Source organism: Phycodurus eques, chromosome 12, assembly GCF_024500275.1.
Source record: "Phycodurus eques isolate BA_2022a chromosome 12, UOR_Pequ_1.1, whole genome shotgun sequence".
NCBI classification, from domain to species: Eukaryota; Metazoa; Chordata; class Actinopteri; order Syngnathiformes; family Syngnathidae; genus Phycodurus; species Phycodurus eques.
Window position 1 is genome coordinate 19,307,532 of NC_084536.1, and position 10,740 is coordinate 19,318,271.

General features: G+C 39.0%; 1 protein-coding gene across 1 annotated transcript; it reads left to right on the top strand.

Moving 5' to 3' along the window:
- The first annotated feature begins 1,282 nt into the window (after nt 1-1,282).
- Nucleotides 1,283-10,457, top strand: LOC133410418 (high-affinity choline transporter 1-like). The gene is made up of 9 exons (XM_061691584.1): nt 1,283-1,479; nt 2,800-3,019; nt 3,092-3,205; nt 3,389-3,544; nt 4,929-5,077; nt 5,173-5,316; nt 5,472-5,625; nt 6,670-6,887; nt 7,157-10,457. The coding sequence occupies exons 2-9, from the start codon at nt 2,836-2,838 to the stop codon at nt 7,805-7,807; spliced, it is 1,770 nt and encodes a 589-aa protein (XP_061547568.1). The 5' UTR covers nt 1,283-1,479; nt 2,800-2,835; the 3' UTR covers nt 7,808-10,457.
- Nucleotides 10,458-10,740: the final 283 nt, after the last annotated feature.

Consider the following 10,740-nt stretch of genomic DNA (forward strand, 5'->3'; position numbering starts at 1 on the left):
TAAATCAGTCAGTTGACGTATGCTCTTTTTCACTTTATTGGTGAATCTATTCTCTTTTTCTCGAACTTCAGTTGCTCTCGCTTGAACTTTACATCCAGTTGCTCAAGCCTCATTTCAGTATCTGAGTCCTCCACAATATCATTCATTTCAACCCCACTTTCTTCTTTATCATCTTAATTCTGAGATCTGAGATAATCTGCTCCTTCTGTTTGTTTTATTATATCTTTTCTGCTTCCTGATGCTACCGTGATGGAAAACAGTAAGTAATCTGGATGGTGTCTGCTTCTTTAACACCCATTGAGAGTCTCCCAAGTCGGATTCTCAACTAATGAATCCGCACTGAACTTTATTGTTCATGCAGTATAACAGACTTCTGTTTTTCACAAAATTCTGCATTGTAATAGGTTTCTAGAGTATTTCCGTCCTGGACAAGCCCCCCGATTGTTACATTTCAACCTAGAAAAATTATTTGTGAACTAAAACTCTGAACAAATGGTCCAAAGGGTTTTTTTTTTTTTTTTTTTTTTAAACGAGAGATTAAAATTCATTCCAACAACCCAGTATCATTTCACCACCAGCATCAGAGCTGAAATCCCGAATTGATCTTAAACTAAAGATGACCAACTACTTAATTGTTATTTTTCCTACTGGGCAAGAGGTTAACAGGAAGGAATAACATAACGTAACATAAGGTAACATTTCACCCACTTGTGGCACAAACGACACACTAAACAAGCACCAAGCCATTGTTTCATAAATCCACTTTGACATGACATTTAGTTGTCAAAACTGGAGAGTTAGACTTGAGATTTAGCAGTGATTCACAGTTGCAGACCGAAAGTGGCCCATAAAATTGGGAACATGGACACACAAATCATTGAACTTAACTATCTTATTACCAGTGTATCGCGGTTGTTTTTAAAATAGTTTAACAAGCAAGGCCCGTACAAAGATAATTAAATCCAGGCTGAAAAGTAACCAAGTGAACATTTCATCAATTGCCAATATGATGTTCCCATGTTGGAAAGCTTTGCAAGCGAGGCTGTGCGTCACGTCACTCTCTATTAAGGTGCTATTTTGGTCCTGCCCTGGAAGACATTTATCCAGCATCTACCCACCCTGACAGCATCCAATAAACCCACCACTCCCATTCATCTCCACACCCACGACAAACCACCCCCCACCCACATTTTCCACTCCCTCGCTCCCTCCCCATCTCTCTCTCTCTCTCTCTGTCTCTCTCTCTCTCTCTCACACACACACACACACACACACGCGCACACATCCACATCTCACAGATGTGCCAGACATTTGGAGACTTAAAAACACTAAGATAATTGTGTTTGGATTTTCAACACCACTGCAAGGTGAAACATAACTTCTATCCAACAGGCACCTTCTTTGATACAATTTTGGAACCTTATTTTTGCTGCTTTAGGCTGTGGTGATCAACTCATTCATATTCCTCCAAAGAAAAAGGTAAGATATTGTTTTCAATGCATATTATATACTTCCTGAGCTGTTATGTGTTGGCCTAAATACAAGTAGCCAAAGTGACAGATGTTGATTTAAAGACAGATCAATAAGTAAAACCGCCCCCAAGAAACCATGGTGTCAGCGCATCAGGGAGCTAAGACTCATAGTCTGGTTCTTGGGATGTGGCACATTAGAGTTCAAACAACGGATCTATATTAACTTCTCTTTTGGATCATTCACCCCATATAACACAGTAAAAGATAACTACAAGGGACGTTTCTTCAAAAGCGAAGTATTTAATTTATTCGGAAATGTTCAATGTCTCCAGGTCCATTTTGTATTGCATTATCTTAATGGGTGAAAAAAGAGTTAGCCAGAAAACTGCAAATGGATTTAAATTTCAATGGCAAAATATATTTTCGTAGTCTCATCTGCCGTAAATGAGCATTCAGATTTTTGTTGTGTATGTTCATTTTGAGGGGCAAAGCATTAAACTGAAACTTTTTTTAACAAAATGCAGGTTTTTAATAAAAGTAATGTGATACATGGTTTGAAAATGATTCATTTGTGCCACAATTTGAAAAAGAGCTTGTAAATAATAGGCATCATATTCTGTGTTTGCCAAATGAACCAAAATATTTAAAGAACACAATGTACATTTTATTCACTCATTTCTTAGATAATCTTTGTAATCTGAGATTATATATACAGTGGTCATCTTCAATTAATATATCCCAACAGATATGTTGAAAAACCTTTCAAGTTTCAAGTTTTCTTCCTTTCAAGTTTCCTTTTAGAAATACTACAATATTCTAAAATATAAAATACTCCCAAAATGTGAGCCATTGATTCCAAAAGACATTCGTCAATGTGCATGCACAACTTTTTTTTAATAACAAATTAATTTAACTTTGAAAAAAACAAAAAAACATCAATAGAAGTTTTACAAAGCCGTCTTTTAGAGGAAATGAAATTGAATATACTACTCACAGTTAAAATTGTGAAAATTTTTCTTTCGTTTACTGAGAAATAACTGATAAAAATCTTGCTTTTCACATGGGATGTATTGATTTGTGGTGTTGGTTACTGTGGACATTATTTGCAGTTGACGTTCTGATGTGAAGATTATATTGCTATTATTGATGTTTTTACTTACTTACTCCTTGCTACTTATTAGAGCTTGTTTCAAGCGCATCAGGTCGTCCTTCACAGTTGATCATGTAGTTGGCCCTCTTTTTTTGGCCAGGAGGAATTTTGAGGCTTGTATCATTTTATTTTGTATTTTTCTGTCTAAGTTTCTTTCTTCTATTTGTTTCTCTGTAGTGTTTCCTCAATGAGCACTTGAGGAGACGATACAAGATGACCATCCACGTCGAGGGTGTGGTGGCCATTGTGGTTTTTTATCTGGTGATTCTCTTCGTGGGTATTTGGGCGGCATGGAAAAACAAGAACTCCGGCGTGGGCGATGGCGGGGACCGAAGCGAGAGCATCATGGTCGGCGGCCGGGACATTGGCTTGTTTGTGGGTGTATTCACAATGACAGGTGAGTTGTCCCACTTTGTTACCATGGAAGCAGGTTGATATGTACGTTGCTGTGCCTTTTTTCTTTCTTCAGCTACTTGGGTGGGTGGGGGCTACATCAATGGGACAGCAGAATATGTCTACTTGCCTGACTATGGCTTGGCTTGGGCCCAAGCACCCTTTGGCTACGCTCTCAGCCTGGTACTAGGTAAGAACTACTGTGCGTGTGTAATTAGGCTTGCTCCTTATTGCTTAGTTCAAAAAACAATCATTTTACTATTCTTAACCGCCACACAAGTGTAAAAGTGTTTGGATTTGGAGTGGTGATCAAATCCTTTAAAATGCACAATCTGAAATGCTCTGTATTGCCATTATTTGTAACTTCTTCCAGGTGGCCTTTTCTTTGCCAAACCCATGCGCTCCCGTGGTTATGTCACCATGCTGGATCCTTTCCAACAGCTCTACGGAAAGAGGATGGGGGGTCTTCTTTTCATCCCCGCTGTCATGGGTGAAATTTTCTGGTCTGCAGCCATTTTATCTGCCTTGGGTAGGTGATTCTGAATGCTATTTATCGAGAGCTCTGATTCCCAAACACTGACCCACAGCACATTAGTGTGCCGTGAGAAATCATCTACCGTGGAAAATCTTTCTATGCCAGTCACAGACAGTGATAGGAAGAACAATTAAATGCTCTTCCACTAGATGACAGAAGGTACAATGAACCTGTGTAGCCACCTGTTTTGCTATTCATTCAATATAATAATAGTTTTCTGAGATAAACTCAGTCAAATTTCACTCTAAGTAGATTTTTGATTGAAATAAAATTGAATATTTTATTTCCATACTTTTCTGACATTTTTGTTTATTGTTCCCTGAGATTTTTCTCAAACTATATGTGCCTTGGACAGAGGTGGGTGGTAACGCGTTACATTTACTCCGTTACATTTACTCAAGTAACATTTTCCATGAACTGTACTTGTCAGAGTACTTTAAATGCACCGTACTTTTGACTTTTACTTGAGTATTTATATGAAGAAGTATTGATACTTTTACTACGTTACAATGATCGACATGCCGTTCGCTACTTTTATTTATTTATTCTTGCTTGTGCGCGTCTATTTTTAGACTCCATTTTCAACTTCCGCATAGGGTGCTCGTTGCGCCAATCAAACGGGATCACTAATGTCATTTGACTCCAATTCACCAATCAGACAACACAAGGCAGTCACATGACCGCATACGTAGCCTTCGCGAGCCAATCAAAATGACTCATTTTGGGGGAAAAAACAGCCGCCCGACTGTTTATTTTACAGACTCCAAAAAACAACCGTTTTATCATGCAGCTCTTAAATTTGATATTTCAGCCCACTTCTAAATTGAGAAAACACCTTGCGGTAAGTTGCAGATGTTTCTATTGTTGTTTTGACAGTGGATATGGCAAAATTAGCACTATCCCTGTGGTGTTGCACACGCACTCGCACACACAATCAATAAATCTGGTCAGCAAACAGCTTCTTCATAAAGTAATTTAAGTGAACAAAGCAAAGAATGTTTCTGTAGGGCCCAATGTATGTGTTGTTCATTTTTGGGCGGTTAAAAATTTAAATGGTGGCAGCTGTGTGTCGACTCCCATATATATTATTATTTTTTAATTTTATTTGATGTTCATGCTCTGATTTAAAAATAATAATAATAATCAGAAGTTACTCACAAGTTACTCTTTACTTTTTACTTTTACTTGAGTCATATTATTCTGAAGTAACAGTACTCTTACTTGAGTACAATGTTTGGTTACTCTACCCACCTCTCTCCATACTTTTGTGACGTTTTTGTTTGTTGTTCCGTGAAATGTTTCTCAAAGAATATGTGCCTTGCACCACTAAAGATTGTGAGACACAGATCCAGTTACTACTAACAGTATTGCCCCACAGGAGCTACTCTGAGCGTGATCGTGGACATAAACATCAACATGTCAGTGGTGATTTCAGCCCTGATTGCTATCTTCTACACTCTTGTGGGAGGACTCTACTCTGTTGCCTACACTGATGTGGTTCAACTCTTCTGCATCTTTGTGGGTTTGGTGAGTTCCACAATCAGTAAACGCACCAGCAACAAGACAACCATGGATTATCAATGAACAGTTATAATATTTTCATTCTGCTGTCTGACCATCAGTGGATCAGTGTGCCTTTTGCATTATCCAACCCTGCCGTGTCAGACATCAGCGTGACAGCCAGGGAGGCAATCCATCAGTCACCCTGGCTAGGGAAGATTGAACCTGCAGACAAATGGCTCTGGGCAGATAATTTCTGTTTGCTGGTAAGTCACACCTGTTATCAGGAAGACACATCATGCAAACCAATTAATCTGTCAGGGTTTATAGGTTTGATGTTTATTTGGGGGAGGTGCTATTACAGTTATTTCATGTGATAAAACTCTATAAGAAGTGAATGCACTTGTATTTCTGTTTCTAGATGTTGGGGGGGATTCCCTGGCAGGTCTATTTTCAACGGGTTCTTTCTGCCTCTTCAGCTACCTACGCCCAGGTCCTTTCCTTCCTCGCTGCCTTCGGCTGTTTGGTCATGGCGGTACCCTCTATCCTCATAGGAGCTATAGGGGCATCCACTGGTAAATACACACTGCCATATGTGCTGGATCCTCAGTTTGCTTACATCCTCACTGAAACGTAGGGATTTCCAAAGGATGGGAGGGGGGATTGGTGCACTGTCGTTTTGCATCTATTGCTTCAAGGCACATTTAGTAAACAATCAATTCCACAGAATCAATTAATTTGCCCATGGTGTGAAAATTGTTCAAGATTTAAAGGACTTTTATGTTAGACTGCAACTAATATTGTATACAAGCCATTCTAAAATTCCAGACCTGAAGCCAAATTAATTACATGGATATAAATGTATCAAATGCAATGTGTCAATCATATCCAGGTAAAATCATTAATGCATCATCACAAGACAATTGAAACAGTCCGGAATCAGAAACTTTATCGAGCAAGGACATTCTGATCAAAGGCAACAGGATGCTGCGCTGGGTTGTTTACAGCATCCAAGCTCTTATCAGATGTGTAAATGTAGACGCCTATTTTGACTCGAGGGTATACAAGCAGCAGACGCATCGGGCCACAGCAAGCGCAGAGCCATCAGACCGCGCACATTTAGTGAATACTACATCTGAAGACAAGCTAATTAATCTGGCCCATCTGAAGCTGTTTCATGTACGGAAGAACCATGCAGTGTTAATCAACCACTGCTTGTTTGGAGAATGTGCACAGCTACAGAATGAAGTTAATTTTTAAATCATGGCAAAAAAAAAATAATTTAAATGCTATAACAGGACAGAAAGTCGGAGAGCAATCATTGGAGGAGATTGAAAGCAGTGGAGTCAAATGTGCAACCAAACAACAACAACCCAATACCTTCTATTGTATAGCAGTACTATTAAATTAGACCCTCAATTTTGCGTTTATTCAAATGTAAGGCATATGAGCAATGCATCGTCCAGTTTTATATGATGACACAGCATGTCACATATAAATCAGTGCAGGCATTTAATTGCTACTGAATTGCAGTACAGTAATGTACATAATGTATTCCAGAGCCCACTACTGAAAAAAATGGTTTGAAACATATTTCAAATTTCCATCTTCATCTCCAGACTGGAACCAGACTTCTTACGGGGCCCTCCCTCCAAAGGATAAAGACGAGTCCGACATGATCCTTCCCATTGTGCTTCAGCACCTCTGCCCGTCTTACGTCTCCTTCTTTGGCCTGGGGGCAGTGTCGGCTGCCGTCATGTCATCCGCAGATTCCTCCATTCTCTCGGCCAGCTCCATGTTTGCCAGGAACATCTATCAGCTCGCCTTTCGACAGTCGGTAAGACTGTGACCTGATAATTATCAATTGGCGCATTTTGTACAAAGTCGTTTGCATCGGTAACATCAGCGTTCTTATAGCAGTTCCATCCTAAGCGTTTCTTGTTTATTTGTCTTTAAATAATTAAATGACCCCAGATTCATTATGTTTGATCGAGTAGTCAGATCGTCAAATCGTCAAATCTAAACGACCGGCTGAGACAAACAAAATATCTCAACAAGCATTTGATGGACGCAGATTCCAATGATCCTTCTCTAATTGTCCTTCAGGCCTCGGATCGTGAGATTGTCTGGGTGATGCGTCTCACTATCTTCGTTTTCGGAGCCCTCGCCACCGCCATGGCTTTGTTAACAGGAACCGTGTACGGCCTGTGGTACCTGAGCTCGGATCTGGTCTACGTCATTGTCTTTCCCCAACTTCTTAGTGTCCTATTTGTCAAAGGAACAAATACCTACGGCTCAGTGGCTGCCTATGTCTTTGGTCTTTTGCTACGAATTGGCGGAGGTGAACCCTATTTGAAACTTCCTCCTTTCATCTATTATCCTGGATGGGTGATCCAGGAGAAGATCCACCACCTCACTGGTGATGTAGAGTATTTTGTCCAGCAGAGATTTCCATTCAAGACAGTGTCCATGGTGGCATCCTTTTTGGCAAACGTGGTATTTTCCTACCTGACAAAGTATATATTCGAGAGCGGTACGCTGTCACACAAGTACGACTTCTTTGACGCTGTGGTCTCCAAGCACAGCAAGGAGATCATGGACAAGGCCACACTGGTGAGCCATGATAATATCATCCTCTCAGAGATGGCGCCCGTCAAACAAGCACTGGGTGCATCCCTCGCAGCGACCTTCACCAACAGAGAGGCCCTAAGTAATGATGACGTGTCGAGTCCTGAGGAGTTTCAAGATGAAAACTAGATGAAAACTAAAAGGGACACAAAAAATAATAAGAACAAATAAATCACTACTGCCATACTAGGAGTCAAAGCAGTGGAGCTCTGCAATGGCTTCCAAGTGAACCTACATATTTTATTTGATGTTAATGATGTTAAAAGAGGTTCCCAAAGTCAAGAATATTCCCAAGACTAATTCCAGGTCGGATGCTTCAAAGGCAAGACTGGATATCGGACATTGGAACAAACTTCTGGGTCAACGGTTCCAATGGTGAAATGGCCAATTTCAGTGCAAATGATGGGTGTTGTTTTGCTGTCTGTAATCCTATTGTGTCTGGCAGCGAATATTCCATGGGCCAAAATGTATTGTCCAAACGGAATGTTCAGTTTTCTCCTCATAAGCCCAAGCTTCTAGTGTGGTGGCTACCAACCATGAAGGATCCCTCCTTGACTTTGAAAGTATCTGATGCCTCCTTCGTTTGGGATATTCCTTGCCTAGAACCTGAGATTTGATTGTTGACCAGTTGAGTCAAGTATAAAGGTTATGTTTTCAAGGAATATTCCCACTAAAATCATATTTAAGTGCCACAACAAGTCTAAGGGATTTAATGGAGCATAATGACGTGCAGTATTTATTATTTTAATGATGAGAATAGTGCAATACACCGAGGAGTTGTCGTTGTCTATCAGTAAATATATTTGTTCATAAGTACTGTATGTGCATCAACAGTCAAACGTCTGAGGCACCATTAGCAATTTTATATTGACTATACCGTGTACAGTATAACTAAAATGCCAAGTGTTAAAGGGGGGGGAAATGGCAAGTCATGTTTATGTTCATTTGTCTATCTGCTTGTTAACTAGCATGCTACTTTCTGATTCATGGAGCGCTGGGCTTTTATGATTCTGGACGGTGGCATGTTCTATTGATAGACAGAAAATAAAATGCTGTACCTGCAGATTCTGCACCTTTATCCATTGCTCCTCAGAAAATAAAATGTAACGTAATTCCTTTTCTGGGTATTCCTGCGAGAGAAATTGTATAACTATTTCAAAATGATTGCTGTGGAAAAGACAATTACTACAAGAATGATAGAGGTGGCCTATATCGTTTGTGCAGTACTGTATATCAACTTGTCAGAAGTTCTATTTGCATAGAGGTTTATGAATAGAGCGATAAAAATTTTAGTATCCATGTGGCACATATATACGTAATAATGAGCGTGCAAGTTGTAGCCTCTTTACTTGTGTTCACAATGTTCTTAAATTAATAGGCCAGACATCACATTTGCAGTAAAACCTTATCCACACCTCATGAGCAAACGCTTAACCAAGTAGATGATTAGATGAGATTACATTCAGTTACCAAATTAAATGGCTGTTATTTAACTTTTCTGTAAAAGAAAAATAATGTATATGATTGTTTTAGAACGTTTCATTTTACAATCATTGCACTCGTTTATAAGTGTAACGCCCCGAATCCATGTGACACAAATGTCGTCTGTCATCATGACCTATTGAAGCAGGCTAGCAAAGTGGTTGTACAGACTGTACAATATCAGTAAATGCTCCCAAATGTCCAAATATTGAAAATAATTAAGGAATTAAAAATTGTTTTATTATCCTTCATTATATGCAATAATTGGATATTGGACTTGTATCGTGTTTTTTGTTGTTGTTTGTCTGTGTGCTACGAATTTGCGGAAAAAGCCATACTGTCATCCATTTGTGTCTATATGCTGGCCATGCCAATATTTTACTCTCCAACCAGCGTTTAAGTTCAATATATATTCAGCCGTATGATATAATAATAACATAATATAATAATACTGCTCAATTCTCAATAAAATACTCCAGTACTGCAATACTGCAATACTGCAGCCTACCTCCACAAGTGTTGGGGATGAAACAGACAAGACATTTTGTTTCCAATTGCAGTGTTTGAAAAGGATGAAAGCAGCATGAAAGGTTAGGCTGAAAGTTCTATCAAGGGCCAAAAGCAAAATAATGAGATGAAATAATCATAGAGCACTGTAAAATTGGAGGGATGATGCTCGGAACATCACAAACAGATGATTGTTGGTAATATAAAAACAAAAAAAGATCATCATGGCCTTTTGGATCTTGATTATGAACTGATATGTTAATTATTTCAATGTCAGATATGACCCATTAAATGTACCAGATAGACACTTCTTTCTATATGTGTGTCTGTTTGTCAATGATACTTTGCTTACCTTCGACCCGTCCGCAGGTTAACTGAGACAGGAAAAGATTGTTTCTCCTGCAGGATTGTTTGTCAACACTGGTGATTATTGATTTAGACCGACCATCAATTAGTCCTTGGGACACTTGGTTAATGATGTGAAAAAAGTATGGATCAAGGTTTATTGTACAGAGTGGTACACGCGATAAAGTGTTGGATTTATTTTTCCATGATTAAGCATCTGTCATATTTCAGAGCAGAAAATGTTTTTTCTTTTAAGGTAACTTCACCAAGTGTTTATTTTTATCATTATTTTTTTGTAGGTGTTCCCGTTGTCTTACGACACTTATGTATTTGTGTCCTGTATTGAACTTTCTTCTGTGACTATTGTGGAGCCACTTTAAGCATGTGGTAGCAGTGACTGGGTTAGAAATGTGCTCACTTATTTGGTAACTAAAAAAAAAAAAAAAAAAAAAAAAAAAAACTGCTTCTGTCAGAGTGGGAAGGTGTTGTCACTTCCATCACTGGTGCATTAATGCGGCCATACAAAGTACTACTGTCCAATCTGAACCAGAAAATTCCACAATTTCTCTGAAATTTATGAGACTGATGCAATGCCACCAATAATAATTCAGCTTCAAAATTGGAAAAAAAAGATGCAAAGTGTCTTGAAATCTTGCAGGATTAAAATACTGTAACTGTGTTCCTTAATTAACAAGCCTGAGAAGGTTCACTCACATACTCAGCAAATA